This window comes from Dromaius novaehollandiae, chromosome 4 (genome assembly GCF_036370855.1).
Source record: "Dromaius novaehollandiae isolate bDroNov1 chromosome 4, bDroNov1.hap1, whole genome shotgun sequence".
Taxonomy (NCBI): domain Eukaryota; kingdom Metazoa; phylum Chordata; class Aves; order Casuariiformes; family Dromaiidae; genus Dromaius; species Dromaius novaehollandiae.
This window is the reverse complement of record NC_088101.1, coordinates 83,589,604-83,610,998: the sequence shown is the minus strand read 5'-3', so window position 1 is coordinate 83,610,998 and position 21,395 is coordinate 83,589,604. Positions and strand designations below refer to the sequence as shown.

Below are 21,395 nucleotides of genomic sequence, written 5' to 3'. Positions count from 1 at the left end.
TTGGGATGTAACAGGAATTATTCCTTACTCTTCCTGTATAGATTTGTGAATAATCTATATGCCAAAGTGTCATATATACAGTTCTTAAATTTGTGGAAGGTATAAAAAGACCTATAAACATCCTATAAATTTGTTTGCCCTGTCCTAAAAGAAGTCAAACATCTACCAGATTTTGCTTGGCATCTTCAACTCCTGCAAAAGAAGCTAGAAGCTGGGCATGCTGTTTAGACTGTTGGAAATATATAGTTTCTAGCTTTCTTTATGTCCAACTTCTTCCGTTTTCCCTCCAGGCTATCATGGCCCAGCTGCCCCAGGAGGAGAAGGCTAAAATAGCTGAGCAGGTAGAGATATTCCACCAAGAAAAGAGCAAACTGGATGCCGAGGTGGCCAAGTGGGATGACAGTGGTAACGACATCATTGTGCTGGCAAAGCAGATGTGCATGATTATGATGGAAATGACAGACTTTACTAGGTAAGGACAAAATAATCCGTGCGGGGGGCTTCAGACACCCTGCATCTTTCCATTGGTTTGCAGTTTAGAACCTGATGAGATGATATGTTGCGTTTTGGGGGACCTAAAGCCAGACATCACACTTCATACGTAATGGGATGGGTTGTATGCTTCTCTGCACATAACTGCTCTGGATATTTCACCGTATGGGATTAAACACAAGAAGTTTTTGTTTTATTTGCAGGCCCATTTTATCGTCTGGAATTTTAGCGGCAAAGATAGTCTGTGACCTTACAGACGCTCAGCTGACATTTCATTTAGTACCCATCTAAATGCATGTGCTTCTCTGAACTTTCAACATTTCAACACAATTTGTGTCAATCAAAAATAATGGCAAAACTATTTATATCATTTTGAAGAATGAATTTCTTTCCAAGAAAAATCCGAAACTAAATGAAACTAGTTTAATCTAATACTATATTGGAGTCAGTAATTAATTATTTTTTCTTTCTTTTTTTTTTCTGTTAATGCTTTCCGCATTTCTAATTGCAATGTATCAAAAGGCAGTTCATTAATGATGTCATATAACAGAATTATTTTGTTTAAATATAGTTATATTGTTAATCACACTAGGGAGAACATTTTACAAGATTCTTTGAATTACAGATCACCATAATCAATTAAAGCTTACTCATTCAGTGTTTATTTCTAATGAGGATTCAAAAACATAAATGGTATTAATTAAAATATGATTAGATAAAACTAAATTAAAATCTTCATGTTGTTCTTCGGAATTAGGGTAAGACATGATCACATCTTGTGTCTGGAGCCTTCAACCCACTTCAGAGGAAATAATCTCTGCATTAAGAAAATCAAATTTGCACATACATAATATGTATGTATGTTAATACCATTAATTTGCAAAGAACTTAAATATTTGCACTTGCGTAGGTAGTTAAGTGGTATAGGCAACTACAAACAGTTTTATACATTTAAAAGTTAAATCTTAATGTAGAAAGTTTTGCTTTCACTTTAATAGATTACTGCCATAGTTATTTCTGAATAATTAGTCTCTCAGTTTACTCACTTCTTTTCTCAGTTTGTGCTTTTATAATTATTCTTTCTGCAGTAAAGTCCTTGGTCCTGTATACCGAGTGACAGCGCACAGCCTCCTGCAGAGAGCTGTTCTAGAGAGGCAGTCTTAATTACCTTTATAGCGTTCTTGTCTTTGGGTCTTTTATCCTTCTGTGCAAAAACAGAGTGAAAAACTGCCCAAGCAGTGTCATCATTTCACTGAAGTAGGAAATAAAGTTCTAAAGTAACATCGCAGAATGTGAACACTTTCTGCAACCTCCTGGACAAGCTTTGATACATTAAGCATTGAAAGGAAAATTTTGTAATTATATTTTCCACCATCAAAAGAACAGAATGAATATGTGAATGAGAGAAAACCACTGTCACATTTGAATTAAAGAAAAAAAATCAAAGCGCACCTCTGCCTATGTCAGATTCAGTAAAAACTTATTTAATATATTGCATTAGAAACAGAACAAAGCCCTTCACACCTTTTGGGTTCACTGTAACCTCAGCAGCGTTAAAATAGAATAGTTTTTCAAATGTATGGAATTTGTGACAGTTGGATGTGCTGATCTGCTGATATAACTAATGTGAAAGCATGCAAGGTCACTATTAAGGATTTCTGTTACAGTTCAAGTTCAGCAAAAGTGGGATACTTGTGGTATTTTAGTATCTGTTTGATGTGGAAATGAAAAAAAAGATGCAAATGGAAATACGTTTCAGTGTGTTATTTGTAGCAGGAGATCTGAAAAAAATAACAGTGCTCTTGCAAACATAATAAACTGTTGTCCTTAGAAAAAATGCCTTCAGGTTTAGATTAAAAAAGCCTAAGTTTGAGTATCGCATGGTTTTCCATCAAAGTTGTCTGAAGACGTGTTTTTCCATGAGCAGTGGTGAACATATTAGAGAGAGATAGGGTTGGAGTTTTGAGTCTGAAACTAACCTGGGAAGGTCTGCAGCGACTTTTTACTTCTTTTTTTATACACATTTTGGTAACTTTATTGATTAAAATTAGAGTTCTGTGCATCATCTTACAAGTAATCGTGAAAGCTCAGTCTTAAAGCTAATTATGCAGGGTTTATGCCTAACAGGATTATGCTTCAGTTATCTTTGTTGTTTTCTGACAAAGAGCTAAAAGAAAAGGTTTTCTAAAATGTGACATTCCTGCTCTAGGTGTGACAGGCTTAAGTGTTAAGCACTGGCCTGGGAACAACATAATTTTTAAAAAGTTGTGTATTCCAGAAAGAATGTTGCCCTAATGAGCACTTAAAAATGCATATACTATTACATATAGTTCATGTACTTGAAGGTGCCATCAAACTAAATTGCTAGTGAGGCATTTTTTAAGAGAGAGGAAATACAGCAGACCGATTTCTTAATCAAGCTGTGCCATAACAAGTAGTTAAAAGGTGAAGTCGCAGTAAATTAAGACGGCATTCGTGTTGCTGTTTTAAAATCAAACACTAACCAGGTTCACTAAAATTGTTTCCTTGCGTGATTTAATTAGATGGTGCATAATCATATCATATTTCACAGAGGTAAAGGCCCGCTGAAGAATACATCGGATGTCATTAATGCAGCCAAGAAGATTGCAGAGGCAGGATCTAGGATGGACAAACTGGCACGGGCTGTAGCTGATCAGGTAATAACAAAAAAAGCAGCAGTAGAATGCAACTCCTGCTAACCATTTTTCAGGGATAGGATATCTTTGCTGCCAGGAGACTACCCATTCAAAGTCACTGCTTGGACTCTGATCTATGCATTTCATACAGGTTGTTTCTTCTGTAGCAGTCAATTTGGTTTTTTACGGGACCGGAAAGTCATAAGTGGGTCTCTTCAAACCCCTCAAATTGTGCCGTAGCCTCACTTCTGGACCTGTATGGTTGTGCTGATGTATCTGCTGGCATGAAAGCAGCTGGGAGTTTGATGCTCTGTTACCCTTGCAGAAAGCCTAGGGCTCCTTATACTCTTTCAGCTCTTTCCTCCAGCAGTTTCCCTTGATACTGCACTTTTCTGTTTCAGGATTTTCTTGTCTTATCCTTTGCTTTGGGGTATTGTGCTCCGTACTGTATGGGCACCTGCCCCTGTATTTGGTCCTCTTTTGAATAAAGGTGATTGGATTGTGTCTTCTCTGCGGGTGGTTTTCCCACTAACAAATGCATTTCACAGCTGGAAAGATGAACTTTGAGAGCAAGAGAAAGCATTGCGTCCAGAGTCAAGAGCCAAATATCAAAACCCAGGTGTTTCGTTCTGGGTACCTAATTTTAGATTTAGTCAAGTTAAATTTGGCTATTTTTTCCCTTGCAAAACCTTTTTCCTCCAGCAATCCTCTGACATGCTCTATAGAAAGAATGAGAGGATGTAAAAAAAGAAAAGAGAAATTAAAATTTGAGTTTTACCTGGGTTTTTAACTTCAATTCCTGTGATCCATTTCCTTCATCTTGTGCTTTGTATTTTCATGTTAAGATAAATGTCTGGTTTGCTGGCATACATCAAGCCAACCAGCCTTTGTCAACAGAATCCATATCCCATGTGCTGTCAATGTCTGGTACCAAGAAGAAGGTAAATTAATGATGATTGATAACATTAGAAAAGCTCATGTGAAATTCTCATAGCATCACCTAACTATGAGTATGGGGGCCTCACTTCAGACCCTTATATAGAAAATGTTTCTATACATACTTTTTGTGCAGCCTTTGGAGACCTTGGATGATCCACCACTGACTACACAATGTTTTACAATGGTTTCATTGCAGAGTTCCTCCCTTATCATTTATTTATCAGCATCGATCCTTGTCTTCCTACAGTTTCTTTTCAGTGGCATCAGGAGAAAGTTGGCTAGAGGTAGGAATTATAACTTCCTTGCCTCAAGTCTTTCTCTTCAAAATAAACATTTCTTTGTTTTCTCTGAGTGAGCATGAAATGGCATCAATATGTCCTGCCAGGGAATATGGGCACGACTTGCAAGAAACCTGAAGCTGTACGTTCTCCTATAGCCTCAAAAGGTTTAGGTTTGCGGTTTTCTTCATTGTAGGAAAGCATGTTTCCTGCAGTTAACCCATTCCTATCCTTCAAATACAGCTTCTGTTTGTTTTAGTGTAAGAAAAGAGAATATTCTACCTGCAGAGGTGAAATATTTTAAAGAAAGAAACACAAAGCAGAGAGACAGGCTATGCTTAGAGCACACTGGCTTGAGTCATGTTTTAAATTTCAGAAGGTTGTAACACACAAACACTAATAATAAACAGTAAAATCACTGTGAGAATGGAGTGTATGTTTTAATGCTTTAGCTTTAATGATATTTTGCACATCTTTGGAGACACTCATGCAATATAAACTTTTTATGGACTGTTGCATTGTTAATTACTGTTCCAATGAGAAAGATCCTACGTTTTAATTCCCTCCAAGGTACTTGTATTTAAAGCCTTGTCAACTCCCTGTAGGTATTATTTTAAAGTTAATTTCTTTCAATTCATAGGCTTGAGGGCAGGGTAAATATTTCTGTATTAAATTGTCACAGGTAGAGAGAAGAGATATTTTAACGATTCATGCTCGAAAGATGCGGGAACTGTCTGAGACAGAGAGACATTATAGCACTGTCACAGGTAAAGAAAAGATTAAACCTAACAGCCACAATGAACCTCCAGCCCTTGTTTATTGTTAGTTTAAAAGGGAGAGGAAAAAGCACAGTGACTGCTTTCAGTGTTATAGATGACAGCGTACGCAGTATATCACCACAAATGTGTTCCCTGCCTGCCTTCACTGTCTGAGATAGAGCAGCCATCTCACGTCAAAGGTTTGGACACTGTTGACTCGTATGTTTAATACTGTCAGGTTTTGTTTAAGTCCTCCGATAATAATTTACCCTACCAATGAAAATAGAGTATAAACTTTTTAAGACCCATAAAAGACATAGTCAGAAGTCCCTAAATCTTTGGTCCCCAAGCAATACATTCAAAGAACATTGTTGGTGAGACTTTGTTGGGTAGCACTGATGAGTGCTTGCTGAAGATATGCTGGTGGCACTGGAACCTGTTAGTTTAGTTTTGTCCGAGTGAATTATCGAGACCTGTTCTCTTGGGGCAAGACTGAATATTAATGATGCAGTTTCTATTAAGTGTTCAAAATGGTACAGGACTGTAGATAGACTTCCCTCTAGGACAAGGAGGTATCACTTAGACATGCAAAGGGACCACCTTGTCTCATTGGGTTCTTAGGAAGGGTTGCAAGACTGATGGCATCTGCTGAAAGACTCTGTAATACGTCACTCGTATTACAGTAAATAATTTCCTTCTAGCACAGACTAAGGTATTTATGCATCAACAATAAGCTTGCCAAGCCTGTTGGGATCAAAACCAGGCAGCCTCCCCTCTACCTCTTGAGTTTTTAATGTGTCAGTATGGGCCTGGCTTCTGCCAAGTCTCAGGCAGGGTCGTGTCCCCTGAAAGTCTGCACAGATGCCAGGGAAGCTGGCATGACATTCAGGAGTCGGCAGCGGAGCAGGTGTAATCGATGCTGAACTGGGTCTGTCTGGACTTTAACTAGTCTATATTGGATCTTAACCTGGATACCCAGCAGGTGCCTTGAAACCTGAAGGTTTCAGATCAAGCTTGGTCTTTTGGCTACGCAGTAGATTCCTCCATTCTGTGCAGGCTCATAAAAGAACCCAAAGCATGACACTCCTATTGTTTTCTTTGTCATTCGTTAGTGACTGACAGAGAGGTGTTCCCTTTTTACAAAGAATCGACTGTGCATCGTCAGATTAGAATTCCTAAGTCTTGAGTTGAACCAAAGGTGGAGTTTGAATTGTCAGGTTTCATCAAGTATCTCATGGAAAGGCGAAGTGAAATGAATCCAGCTAATATGTTACACATATTGCCGCTGTCTCCTCTGATTAGCCCTGTATAATACGCGTATAAGCTCAGGTACATGTAGTCAAATATGTGTTTCCTTTGCAGTGCCCTGACTCAGCCTGCAAGCAGGATCTGCTAGCCTATCTGCAGCGCATTGCCCTCTACTGCCACCAGCTCAATATCTGCAGCAAAGTGAAGGCAGAAGTGCAGAACCTGGGAGGAGAACTTATTGTATCAGGGGTAAGCTGGTATTTGTATTTAGCAGTTTATGTTTCCCATTGTAGCACTTGAGAGGGAGCATTTTTGGGGACAATAACGTACAAAACACAAATATAGTGATTCATAAGCAGGCTTTTTAAAATGTTATCACCATTATTCCAGACCTTACAATAACTTGTGTAGCACAATTTGATTTTCAATTACCCTTTGTTTATACTAACCTTGTAAAATCTTCATTCTTCTAAAAGAAAAGTAATTTCATAGCCTAGAAAGCCATTGCCACGTGGTGACTATTATAATTATTTGGAGCTTTTTGTATATTTGCTCATTATAAATCTTCTTTCCTTTGTTAGTACTGGTAATTTCCTTCCTCTGTGCAGAAGCCAGCTCTGTATGAAGTGTATATTGTTAAGATGGTGATGACTAATGGGATTTCATTCACTCAGGTTCCAATGCACACTAGGTTTAGCAAAAACATTGGAAGGCCAGCCAAATATTTTAATTTTTGGTGCACGTGCTGTTTCCAAATACAAATGCCAAGCCCAATGATTATTTACTGTAATTCCAATTCAGTTATTTCAGTTATTTTCAATGAACCCTGCAAACATTTTACCCACAGTTCTTTTTTTAGAAATAAAGGCAGGAATGTGCAGAAGCAGTCATATGATAAGCAATGAGCTTTTTGCATTTTAAAATTGTTTTTTCTTCCCTTCTCCCAATGCTGAACTCTGTGCCTCTGGGAGATTACTAGAACCACGTAATAGCAATGGCTGCTTTTCATGATTTTCTTAACTAATCACCCTAGTATTAGCCCCATTACACCTTGGTTATCTTCTAGCTCACATACAGACCATATGTATATTTAATGCATAGTATGTTTCACTCTCGTGATTGTATTTTCAAAATGAGGGTGATTTGAGAAACCTGAGATACTTGAAACAAGATTATTTGCAAATGCCATTTGGAAAAAGCACCCTTTCATTGTTTAAGCCCAATCAAGTACGAAGATTGTTAGGACAACTTGTGCCCTCCATTTCGTCCATAACATTCCCCAGTGAAATCACTGGCCTTCCGCAGACACACCAGAAATCAGAGCAAATGTTCTCAACTATATAACATTTTGATTTTTTGCAAAGCACAATAGAAGGTCTTAAATATTTGCCAGGCTTTCTTAGATCAAACGTTCTGAAGTCGCATACGCAATCCTAGAAGGAGCTGCTTAAATGTTCCTGTATCTATCCTGCAATTGGTCTTCACTTCTTGACGTATGTACATATGTAATTTTAATACCTTGATCTTCCCACAGCAATGAAAAGTGCTCTTCCATTTTCCTGGTATTAATGGAGTGATCTGTCCTTGTATCGCTGACAGCTGTGCTACATAGTAAATGCTATGATCTTTTCTTATCTATTGCCATCTGGGTCCAGCTTTTCATACCCATTGAGTTTTCATATTCATCTCTCTATAGCAGTTACCCAAATCAGTGCTTATATCAGCTTGGCTTTTGTGGTTGTGTGTATTTCTTTTTCAAGTCTCTTTATTCAGTGTGTGTGGATGCTGAATAAGCCATTGTGAATCTCTAGCATCTATTTGTTATTGGACATCGCCATCCGTTGTGAAATTTAAGTGGCCGAAGCGCTTGACTTCATCGTTTCCAGTCTGGCATTGTTAGCATCTGCTGCTTACCAGGCCTCATCACCATTGTGTTTTTGTTTGGTTGGGTTTCTTGCACTCAGCTGTAGACAAAGGCAAAACTAACTTCAATCCTAGAAATTATTTGGGTCTGTTCCGAAGACTCGGTAATACTGACATCTAGGAAAGTTTAAGATTATCCAGCTCACTTCTTCTCCCGTTACTGTGAACTGACTAAAGGAGATGATATAGAAAGTTGAACCATTGTGCATCCCTTTCTGAGACCCTTATCTTGCACCTTAGTGTAACACAAGTAGTGCAATGCTTTCCTGGTAGTGTATTCCAAGCTGTATATCTTCAGAGTGCTGGGTACTGTATGCTCCTTTGCTATCCAGAGATCTGGTATCCAAGTGCACATCTACATCTGCTTGTCTACTTGCCACTTCTGCTTCCATCTTCTTCATTCTCTCTTGGATAGCCAATTACAAATAAACAGTATTTTATTTGCATTAAAATGAAATACCATTATTTGGCAACTTGCATACAGTACAATGTTAGAAGTACACTAGAAATCCAGAATTCAAGCTTCCAAAGCTATGACTAATGTAGTAAGCTTGTGTGAATGTGTTGTATTTAAAAGTGTTTTGATGTAAATATCAAGGACCAGGATGACTATTATAATATTGTAATTTATTTCTGTATTTACAAAGACCCACAATGTAATTCTGATTGTTCTCATCCAGAAGATCACTTATGATCCAGAACTACTATGGGGAATACAATCTCTGTTTGAATTCCTGCGTTATTAAGAACAGTAATCCATATTTCTGAATTAAATGAATATATGTATATATATGTAAGTATGGGCATATGTATATTCATGTAAGAAGGAAAGAGACATAAAACCAATCAGAACCTAAAAGACAAAAGAAAGCCACTCCACAGCTACTATAGTTGTGGTCTGTCAGGGAAAAATGTGTTGCAACAACTTCAAAAATACTATTTATAACGTATAATGTGCTGGTGAATATCTTTTGTTGAAACTTCCTTTTATTTTTTTTTTTTCCACAAGATTCATTAGTTCAGTGTAGTTTACCTTTGAACATAAGCATAGAGCTGATCTTGTTTGCTTTTCTCCTCTGTAGGTTGATATGACATTAACATAGCATATGAAAGGGCTCTTTTTGGCATCATTGATTTTGCTGCAAATAGAAAAACAGGTCAGAAAGTAAGAAAATGTCAAAATCCTGAAGAGGAAATTATTGCAATAAAAGAGACAACCTGCTGTTTTCTTTCCCTTTCTTTCTCCCATTCTTTTTCCTCCAGCTCTTTCTCTCCTTTGATCTTTCCCATCAAATTCCCTACATGCAATTAGCAAAATTATTTTCCCTGAATAATCAAGATCTGGCAATTGAGAGTTAGCGTAAATCAGCCTAACCTCAGTAATCGCAATGGAGCAAGGCCAATTTAGACTACCTGTTGCTTTGACCCTTTGACACAAGCTATGTGATATCTGTCCCTGGATGAGAAATCTTGTTAACTTGAAGAAGACTATAGAGAAGGAAGTAAAATGAAAAATGAGAGGAGGAAGTAAGATTAAAAAAAAACTGCAAAAGATTTTTAAATATTTCTAATCTGTATGGGCAATATCCTTGTTCCAAGTCTCTTTGACCTTGCTCCATAAACAGATATATGTTTCTATAATTTTAAATTTGAATATTCAGTTTCTAGTTCCCCTCTAACAATAAACACCCTCGGCTAATGTAATCACAGCCTGTGACCGCAAGGCAGGCAAGAGAGTGTTGGATAATGGTGGAGAGAGACACTCAAGGTCCATAAGGGGTTGAAGAGGATAGGTTTCATAAAGGACTTACACTGCAGACTGCACAGGGAGCCCCGGGAACCGCTACAGCTAACAAACAGCTAAGGTGTACAAGCAACTAAATCATAGCGAATATACATATATATATATATATATATATACATACAGTAAATTGTAACATGTATGCGCACAACAGTGATCAGCCCAGAAGACCAGGAGCATAATGCATTTTCCCCATAGTCCTAAATTCAACAGCCATGATGACAGTCACTGCCAGGGTTGTCCCATACTGGTTCTTCGGACTTTACATCATGTAGTACTTGAAGTAAGCTCTTTATCTTGTGGGCGTTGGGTTCAATGCGCTCGTCGCAGCTCCATTGGTGTCCCAACTGCTGTCAGGGTACAGGGTTAGGATGGAGAGCAGCAATGTCGCAGCTCTGCTCAGTGTATTCATCAGGTCACGGTACTCTGGGTGAGAGTCTCCTAGAGGGGACGTAGACTGGGACACTTTCCCCTTTGATTAGTACCACGTGCGTGTCTTCTGGCCCATCAGCAATGATTTCCCCTTCGAACTGTTCAGGTTTAGCCGGATCACGCACCCAAACAGCATGCCCTGTAGACCCCAAACCTCCTGGTTGCTGGGTTGGGTGGGCTGCAAGGAATCTGTTTCCTGGGTAGTGGGGACCCCTATCCACCCACGTATCAGTTGGGCTATCTGGTCTCCCTGTGCACATCGCAGGGGCTGGGAGCCGGTGTAATGGATCGCAACTTTCCCCCCGTCAGGGTATTTCGAGTCAATGACTCCTGCCTTGATGTCCACCCCCCTGGAGAGCTAAACTGTTACAGGGCACCACATGACCATCATACCCTTGAGGTATGGTGATGGCCCACCCCATACTCACAAGATGACGGCTCTCCGGTCCCTGGGTTATTTGTGTGGCAGTCGCAGACCCAACCCTGCACTCCCGGGCAGGGCTCGCCTGGCTCGCTCGGCGTGGGCGTGCAGTCGCTGCAGTCTAAGCACACGCGACCATTCAGTGGATGCCCCTTTGAAACGAGCATACGGGGTAGGGCCACACGGTGGGTGGTCATTGAGGCAGGCAGTTGCCCGATGACTGGTTTTGCTCCAACCCGTGAGGGTACCAGAAGGTACAGTTTGCACAGCTGCTCTTTGAGCAGCCCGTTCATTCGCTCTATCAATCCTGCCCTTCGCGGATGGTAGGGTACGTGATATCTCCAGGCTATTCCTGGCTTTCCGGCCCAATTTTGAGTGTCATTCCCTGTGAAATGAGTGCCCTGATCACTTTGGACTTCCACCAGGGAACCATATAACCCAATCGAGTTTTCTAGTGCCGTAATGGTGTGAGCCTGGGTAGCTGCGGCGCAGGAGTCATCGACGCCCGTGGCAGTCGGCCAGGTTAAGGGGGCTGTGCCCAGCACCCGCTCTGTTAGGGAGGGGGAAACCTTTCAGTCCTGCTGCTGCAGGGTGCCAAGGGTGTTGCACAGCCTGGGAGCCTGGGGCACAGCCCCCATCCGACCGAGCCCCTCTCTAGTAAAATAAACTGCCCCTGCCCCATCGTCCCACCACTGTAGCAGCCACTCTGATAACGCTTCGCAGGGCTGCTGCCTGAAACGGCCCCGCGTATCCACCCCAGATCCCCCGCTGCCTTTCGCTGCATTTCCCAGCCGGAGCTTGGAGACCAGCTCCATGAGCTGCTCCCCTGGCTCACGCTCCAGCTCTGGCCACACTGTGGGGGCAATCCACCCCACCAGCATGTGAGCCATGGGTGCCCACCAGCCCGCAGCAGCCACCCGGGAATGCAGCTCGCTCTCGCCGCCTTGTCCTTTCGCCCCCACAGGGGCATCTCCACACCGGTACCCCACCGACTACGCCAAATGTGACCGCAAGGCGGGCAAGAGAGGGTTGGACAGCAGCAGGGAGAGACACTCAAGGTCCATAAGGGGTTAAAGAGGATAGGTTTCATAAAGGACTTACACTGCAAACTGCACGGGGAGCCCTGGGAATGGCGAGGAGGGGTCGCCGGTGGGAGGCTGCTGGAGGTACGGGTCGGACACAGAGGCAGGACGCCCGGGTCGGACGTCCGGGACTCGTCTCGTTGTTCCTAAGGGCCCCTTACGTCTGCTAGAAGTGTTTCCTTATCTCAGCTGTGCTGCCCTTGAGCAGCTAGAGGCTGTTGACTGCCCGGGAAGTGGCTAGAGGTTGTTGGCAAAACGGGATACACACGCCTGGCCCCGGCGGGAATTTGGTCGGTGTGTAGTTTCCCACGCTGGGCCTGCTGCCGCGTACTCTGCCAGTCACTGACTCCTCGCCAGGTCCTCCGCACGCGTTCTCACTGCACAAGCTAAAAGCACTGCAAATTCATTTTCTTTGTCTTTTGCCTGCTTTTATTTAATGTAATGTGTATTTGCTTCATAATCAGTTGTGCCATTGTATTGGAACGAGCTCGCTGAAGTGCCGAGCATATGCTACTGCCAATGAAGTAAATGCCATTTACATATACTTAGCTCATGCTAATAGGTCGCCTTTTTCTGGTAGTTACTTTTGCTGAATAGAGTTGGTTTGAACCATGACGTTTGTATCTGGAGCAAAATTCAGGCTTCTAACTCTGCTTTATTTTTTAGTATTCCTGTCTGACTCTGTCATTAGCTAGACCATTACAATAAAACAGATCTATATATTCATTTCTTACCCTAGAATAAATATCCACTTGTTCTGTTTACTGCTCCTCTGAAGCTGATCAGCTCATTTACCTACTTCCCATTTAAGCTATGAGCTTCCATTTTTTTTTAATTGTTGTTTATGTTAGTGGCTTTCCCCGAGTGTTTCCTGCAGGATTATATTTAACAGAATCGAAGACAATCCCTTATCTAAGGCATCCCCCTGCTGTTTTCGGGTTTGATTTAGACCTGTGCGGCTCTAATCAGCCCTATTCTGAGAAAAATTGCCCAAAGAGTCCTAAATTTCTGAGCCAGACAGATATGCAATGTCAAAGTCACAGCCATGTATCTTTGAACACATCCTGAATATATTGAAACAATAGCCAAAGTGCACTCCAAATATATACTTTAACCCTGTCCAATTCTCAGTTATTTTCAAAAGCCCATTTATCTTAGCACAGTCGGCTCAGCTACGATACTAGGAGAAGGACTTGTAACATTTTGAACATGCAAGGCAGTTTAGTTAAGCTTTTGACTTTACGTAGGACTTTTCATTGGTTAATTGAAGTGCAGATTTATGGGGCCAAAGGAGGTAAAAAGGCTGGGGCCACCCTGTTAACTTCGTCCGAGGTGGCATGAGTTGGGTTGCAAGGCTGCAACAACATAAAACTTCTCATTAACAGTTGGCCTGGGATGTTGGATGTGTAAAAATAGTAACAGACGTGAGATGCTGCAAAATCACTGCCTGTATGCTTATTCTTCATCTGTGATGAAAGCGAGGCAACTGGAAAGAGCTAGTCCTCACCCAAAAAAGAATGAAGCTCTTGATATTTATTGCAGAATAACTGTGCAGTTAGCAGCTGCTCCAGGTAAGCTGGCAGACAGCTTCCCTATCAATCCTGTCTGTGCTTCCTACATCTAGTAATACAAAGTGGCTTAAATGGCATAGCTTCCTTTTTTCAATTTTCATGCATACTTTTTCATTTAAGGTAGAGTTACCCTAAACTACCTGGCCTGCGAAAGGAAACGGGTACATGCACACGCAGCACAGTATCAAGTTGCTGCTTATGAACTGATAATTGATCACAGGGACTCCTAATAAAGTTAAGGTAATTTGGAGTTTACCTGCTATTAAAAGCAAGTAAGGCTGTCTGTCATTGAATCTGGAGCAAGAGCCTGTACACTAGCAGTTGCTTAAGAGCAGCTGATGTTGCATTTAATTTCCTTGGACCAGAAAGCCCTGCTTTGCTCTGCTTTCTCTGCTTTGCTTTGCTTTCAAATAGGCAATCAGAGAGATGCTTCACATTTTAAATTCTTAAGATATGGAGAAAATGTTTTTTGTTTTTTGTTTTTTTTTGGATTCAGGTACATAACTTAATTTAATTCCTTCTGAATCAGGTAAGAATTTAACGTTGTGTAAAAAGGAAACTTGCTGAGGAGGGAGTTGACAAATTGGCAGGACTGTCAGGTTCCTTTTATCTGAGATCCTCAGGAGCACCAAAAGGTTACTGCTGTTATTCAGCTAGCAAGAGAGGAGGTTTTATTATTGAATTGTAATCGAAGTGGAAGAATGGTGCATGAAGTAAACTCATAGAAAGAGCCTGATAAACCAGGATTTCTAGACATTACTGGGCTGAACTGCCTGGACTGGCAGGCTGATAGTGCTTTCAGTGGAAAAAATCTGAGCCAAGACACATACTTTTTCAAAGAATGTGTTTTGAAAAGAAATGCACGTACGATCCGCTTTTTAAACTGCACCAGTTTTCCTAGTTGTACTTACTGATTAATAGATGTTGCTAATAGAAGTCTTATGTTTTGTCTGTTAGTGATTCAGTTTGCTTTGTGCTGCAGGGAAGAGCAGGTATTCCTAAATAATCATTGTTTTCATGTTCCCTGGACAGTTGGTGCTCAAATAGTTTCAAACTACAGAGAAAAGATACAGTCCTATGTCCAAGCTGACATCCTTGGAAGACTAGCGTTTCTGTTACAATAATACATGACAAGTGGATATAACCTAAGTGATATATACTCAGATTGGTAAAGGGAAGGTGAAAGATGGACCGGAGACCAAACAGAAAACTATGAAATTGCTTAGGAATATAGTTTGAAGTGTGTGATTTCACTTTTGCCCTTTTTTTCTCCGATAAGATTGTGGCAAGAAGTTAGAATTGCAAAAAATGAATTGCAAACATGAACAGGGTTATTCACCTATCACAGTTGTTTCCTAGAAACTAGCAAAACATGATTAATTTTATTCTCAGTATTTTAGTAGGAGAATTATTTAGCAGGTAAACACAACAGAAACTACTCATGTGTATACACAAGGAAGCACATGAAAATAGTCATGCACTAGTGCTGTGAAAATCAAGTTATGTGAGATGGAAGTGGTGGAAAAAGATTTGTTTAGGATGGGGTTGCTGGAATGGAGTTCTGTTTTGAGGCTTGGAGTGAAAACACTGGGTAAAGGAAAGGAGTAGGGAAATACTAAGGACTTAAGCAAAGGAACATGAAAGATGAGATATAAAGGGGTCAGGTGAAGAAAAAGCCAAAATCAAAAGCAAAATGGGGATATGAAGTCAAAGAACTGTAGTGGTGGGGAAAAGCTGGGAGAAGGTCTGGACCACAAAGCTGTCAGGACTCCATCATGCTCCCAACTCCCCTGTTACTCACAGTAGAACAAGCAAGGACAGAAAATAAAGCCTTTGGATCCTTATTTCGGCCCCTGAGTTACCACGCTAGAAAGGGAGCTTCTGGGACAGAAAGGCTGGGGCTGAGTGTGGAAGTGAGGGACCTTTAGTTACATTGCATACTTGGGTGTAGCTTATGTCATCCGCTTTGGAAGAAATGAAAGGAAAAAATGCAGGGAGATATTTCAGCTGCGCCTTTTCAAATGGAGGTATATTTAAGTAACCTCTATATACGTCTTTGAATGTGTGCAGGCATGTACATTTATATTGATATATGCAAGGGTGAAATAAGTTGTAGTAAGTGTACTTTTTTCCAAAATATGTGGCTATGTGGTGTATGTGATACAGCAATATGAAGGTTTCGATAAGCCTTTATTCGGGACTAACTGCGGTTCTCCATTTGTGGCTAATATGGGAGTCTCCCACTCATGTTGGCTCGGGCTGTATCCCTCAATACACTGTCAAAGAAAGGGAGTGCCTGATGAGGTGGTAACATAAAAAATTTAGCAGCCTGAGGCTTCATCAGCTTACTGCTCCTAAAGGATAAAGGCATCCGTGAGTTATGCACGTTAATCAAAATGAGTGCTGATAAAATTCTTAATGGTCATATATTGATTATATATGATGTATTTAATGGAAACACTGTCTTAGGCCTTTCTGAATGCCAAGAGAGTGAGGAATTCCTAATTATCCTGTGAAACAGCTCAAAGAGGAGTAGAAAAAAAGAAGTAAATACATGCGTAATGGCTCTAAAGCCAACTTACCATAGCTCTTCCACCTATATAGCAAGGATATATTGCAGGATATGAAGTCTTCCATTGCTTCCCAGGCATGATAGTGCAGCGCAGGGACAGGAGCCTGGAGATGTGGGATTTCCATCTGTGGAAGTTTTCAAGATCTGGCTGGACAAAGCAGTGGCCGAGCTGCTCTGGTGTTGGCAATAGACCCACTTCTAGTGGGCAGTTGTACAAGAGACCTCCAGAGGTCTCCTTGAAGCACCATTTCTATGGTATTGTGATTCAGCTAAGTGAAGGATCTCGAAGGATCCTATTTCTACCTCTATGAGTTCACAAGGTTTTGACTTTATAATTGTTGTTGGATTGGACAATGGGATAAACCCTGAGCTTTGGACATCTGGTACTGCGGGTGGAGGATCCGCATATAGAATAGCACAGGAGATTTGGGGAACGTTTTTTAGTGTTAGGTCTTCAAAGCTGTCCAGTGAAGGTGGACTTGTTGGTGAGCAGAGTGCATGTTATGCAAGCAAAAGGAGATGAAAGATGTTTAAGAGGTAGCCAAAAATTTCAACAAGCAAATATTATCAAATTTAATCGCAGATGGTTTTTTTGAAGGTGCAGTGCTTTGTTACAAGACTATTTACAGGAATGTGCAGACTAAAAGAGGATATCTCATTGTATATAAATACATATATAAACACACACATATATAAAACAAACATATACTGCAAAAATAGAAAGAAACTGTCCAGAATTTCATTTGCAAAACAAAGTCACGCTTCACTTGCCTTTATTAGGATATATTCATGGAAACAAGAAGCACACACCCCCTTCATATGTCTACATTTAGTAGGTTAAAATTTGGACAGGTCCGCCTTTTATCTTCATTAACTATTTTTGGCTTTAGGGAACATGTTTTTGTGCTTTATCAGGTAACAAATATTCATGAATTTCTCCAGATTACATTTATTGAAGTTTCTCTTCAGAAGAGCGTTCTGCAGAGAAAAGAATTTCTGATTAAAAAAAAAGTTAAGCGATTTAATTCCATGGGAACAAAGCAGTGTGTTATGGCTTCAAGACTGAGGCTTGAAACAAATATGATAATAAAAGAGATTCTAGATTTGAAGGAAATACTAATATGTATGCTTCACTATATATTGCATTTATTTTAAAGCTAGTAACTACTCTAAAATCCAAAGCTTGCCTGCTCCTGCAGGAACTATGGTTTCAGTCCAGATTGTTTTCCTATTCCAGGGTGTGCTGAAGGATGGGGGAAAAGGAAGGGAACATTATGGCTTGTTGATTCATAGACTGCCGCAGCCCTGCAATAATTAGCAGGGCCTAGAGACCCCTCTAACAGCTGGTCGTAGTCCCCAGGGACTATGCCTATTGCTGGAGAGGAGAGGACTCAGGTTCCCTTCCTTCCCTAACTTCCTTTAAAGGGAGCTGTTTGGGACCAAGTTTCAACGTTTTGTATTAATTAAGGATTCCTTTCCCCACCCCCATGGCATTCTCACTTGCCCAACTTATATCCTTAGTGCACAGCATAGAAGATTTACTAATATGTGTATCTTGTGGCTTTAAAAAAAAAGTTAGATTTGCTTCTCTTGCGTGGGAATGTGGAAAGCTGAAGTTAGGAAATGACAGATTTAATACACAATAGGAGATTTGGGGCTGAGTTTATTTCACCGAAGTACATCTTTTAGTTCTCCCAATTATTTCAGTTCCTGATTTTGATAGTGGTGAGACTTTAAATCACTTCTAAAGTACTATCAGATGATGCTTTTGCTGATATTAAAGCAACTTCAGTTAAGACTCATCAGTTTCTTTCACTTTAATTGTATTTCTTGACAACCTGAGTTGCAGATGAGTAGCGCACACACACATAGAAACACATGCATGCAAAAAGCCATACCCTCAAGGGAAAACATCATCAGTTTTTCCAGCCTGAGTAAAATCATTTGCAAATACTCAACTAAACAGCTTACAATGAAATACTTAATAAAACTCACAATAGGAATGTATTTCCATTGAATGCAAGGAGTAACAATAACCTTTAGGAAGAGATGAGACTGGATGAAGAAGGTTCAAAGTTGCCTTGTATTTTTTATGTCTGAATTATTATCATCATTATTACTAATTTATTATCTATGAACCTCATAAGAGGAAAAGTATGTCTGTCCTCACATCACATCATTAGTCTTGAAGCAGCTGCATCAACAAGAGGGTTATATTTTGTATGATGTAGTTAAGACATTGATATGGAATCAATCAAAGTAAAATAGTATCTGACCTTAGAAATATCAGTTTCTGGTACTATCCAGTATCAGATTTCTTACTGTTAGATATTCTCAAAGGATTTCTTTGGGGATCAAACCTTTCAAATTTTGACTAAAGCACCATCAAAATATCTTGTGAACGAGGTTACCAGGTAATTAATAGTATGAGCAGAAAATGAGGCAAAGCATGCAAATAATTTGTCCTAAATCTCATCAAAGACCACATTAGAGGTGAGTTAGAGCATCAGTGTCTGACCCTAAAGACCACAGAAATATTTTCATCCTTTTTTGTACCAGCAGCTAGATTCAACATCCCCAGCATCAACAAATCAGAGGAGTTACAAGTTTACTCTGAGTCAAATGGGATGTTATATATTTCACCATTCCTTGGCTATGGCAGGTAATGAGCAGAAAGGATTTTGCCATTCCTCCGTTAAGCTGATCCACTGCAGCAGCAGGACACTTTTGGGTCAGTGTGTTAGGCTTTGTGTGTTGGGCTCTCAGACTTTCATGATATGTGTTACCTTGGCATTTGGAGATGCCTTGAACTTGATATTCCTTTTCAAGTTGCTGTTTCGATTTCTTAAGGTATATCCATTTTTACCTTCCTTAGGTTTAGCAGTAGCGCATACATTGTTCCTGTGCGGTTGGCGCTCTTCGCAGCCTTTCACAATCTTGCTGTTCTCAAACTTTATCGAGCCACTGGTACCTGAATGGTGCCTTTTCATTGACCATCCTCTGTCCATCTTTTTAAGCAAGTGCTTCAGTGTTTCTTCCCGAGGGATCTTTGATGTCAAACTGAACATGGGCACGTTCTTTTCCTTGATTGCTAGTGCCTGGGTGCAAGTGACCACATCAGCTAGCTGCTCTGGGTTTACGAAGCTTTCTAGTGCTATCAGTCTTCACTTAGGTCCTTTAAGAAACTATTGTAGAGCATAGAAGTCTTCATCTACTGTCTCTTTGCATTTGCATAAATATTCATTTAATTAATCTTAGTTATGTTCCTTGGAACACTTGGAAGATTTCCCTCTTCTTTCAAAGTATATATGTTTTTAAATGTTTTCAGTTAAGTGTTTTTTCTTTCAAGTAATATGTTCTAGTGTATGTTCACAAATCAGTCTTACCTTTTTCTGCTCTTCCCTTAGTTTTCTCCTTTTTATCAACTACAAATATTGTGCTAAGTAGGTCAAAACAAGACTTCAGATTTGAGCAGTGCTCACCCAGAATACCCTCTGGGGTATTATCTGTTACCCAATCTATTGAACTGTTCATATCACATTATGACGACGGAATCTACCACCACATTTTTCATCTTGTATTGTTACTGGAGAATATACCTGGCCATCCTCAGTCTTCCAGAAGTTAATTGTGCTACCTCCATGTGCTTCTGTTCCAATAAAAGGCAATTTATTTCTCTTTAGGAGATCTCAGAACTGCCACTACAGGTGTACCATTTTTCATAATTAAGGATACATCCTATGAACATTGTTCTCTTAATCAGACTAAACAAACTTTGTTAGGCTTCATGAGATCTGGTGGTCACAGGAGAGTTCAAAATATGTTCCTACTTCATTTGGCAAAAACAACTGTGGTGCAAAAGTCAAGTCATAGGATACCCAAGCTGTGAATTAACTGAATTCCGTCTAGTACATTTTACCATAAAAGCCTTTAAATGTTCAATTTTTCTCATCTCTTTGGCAGAGTAGTGGAAATGCATGTTAATAAGGAATAGTAGCAATACAGCTTCCATTAAATAATTGGAAATTGGGCCATATTATGGAAAGCCTTTTGACAGCAGGCCATGAAATTTAGAAGACCGTATCACCATCTAGTCCTTAATACAAAAGGCACCAAAGATGGTTTTTCCTCCCCTCTATCTTCATATATGCAAATAGCTTGAGACCAAGATCAAATAATGAGAAATCAGCTGGACATGGTTAATTCAATTATGAACTGAAATTCACAGCACCATCATAGCTTTGCATTATGCCGATGCAGCCTAGTTTTGCATTGTGTTCCTGAAGCTGTATTTCATCTCTAACAGCCACAGTAGCTCTTCATTTTGTTAACTGGACTAGCCAAATTGTTCTTAGAGTTTTTAAATCCACAAAAATGCTGGTTTAAAACAGCATCTTCAGATACTGTAGAAGTTACAAAAGTTAAGAAGAAAAATACTTGACCTCTGTTGCTAGGTGAAGTGACTGGTACTAGACTTTAGTCAGATACTCTCTTTTTTGATAGCAAGGAAGGAGGGAAAAAAAAGCATACAAACAGAGCAGGGAATACACATTAATCATTGGTAAGACTGAAAAATGCTCATGATTAAAATAGAATTTACATAATCCTTCTAGCAACAAAAAGCCTAAGCGAAAATGTCAATATTAACTCTGTGTGTTTATAATCCATACTCTTAAGAGAGATTTAAGGAGCATTCACTTTTCATCTTCCAAAACACACGATCTTATGCTACCACTCTTTACTGATACTGAGTAGTCCCCTATTCTCTGAGCAGTTTTATTTAATGGAGTTGTTTAGCAGCATATACTGTTTTGTAAATTTTAGTACACAGCTAATTTTTTAGAAAATCAAACTCCCGTTGGATAATATCAATAATTGTTTACTCTCAAACCTGCTTTTCCTGAATTTGCATGCTAAATCTCCATTTACCATGAATTAGAGTGAATATCCCATTTTCAGTGTCAGTTCCTAGGAAGGTGTCTGAAAAAAATTGGCTTCAGCCCGTGAGGTTGTCACTGTGTAACTACAAGACTAAAACTGTACAGTCTTTAAAACTACCACCTCTTTGCAATTTTGCTGATATTTTCTGGAACTTGAAAGTGTGCTCTGTAAATAAATGTATGCCCAGAGTCTTTATACTTCCCTCACTTGCTCTTTCAGCACAGTATGCCAGTTCTCGTTTTCAGTGCGAGAAAAATGTAGTCCTCTCCTGACCTTCTTC

The 21,395-nt window shown here is 40.0% G+C and overlaps 1 protein-coding gene across 5 annotated transcripts in view; it reads left to right on the top strand.

Annotated features, from left to right (window-relative positions):
- CTNNA2 (catenin alpha 2) overlaps window positions 1-21,395 on the top strand; it is a 466,069-nt gene that overhangs the window by 427,957 nt on the left and 16,717 nt on the right. For all 5 annotated transcript variants that reach the window (XM_064511622.1, XM_064511625.1, XM_064511624.1 and 2 more), the window contains 3 exons: window positions 291-472; window positions 3,065-3,170; window positions 6,487-6,621. In XM_064511622.1, the coding sequence (XP_064367692.1) occupies window positions 291-472; window positions 3,065-3,170; window positions 6,487-6,621 (423 nt within the window). The remainder of the gene's footprint in view (window positions 1-290; window positions 473-3,064; window positions 3,171-6,486; window positions 6,622-21,395) is intronic.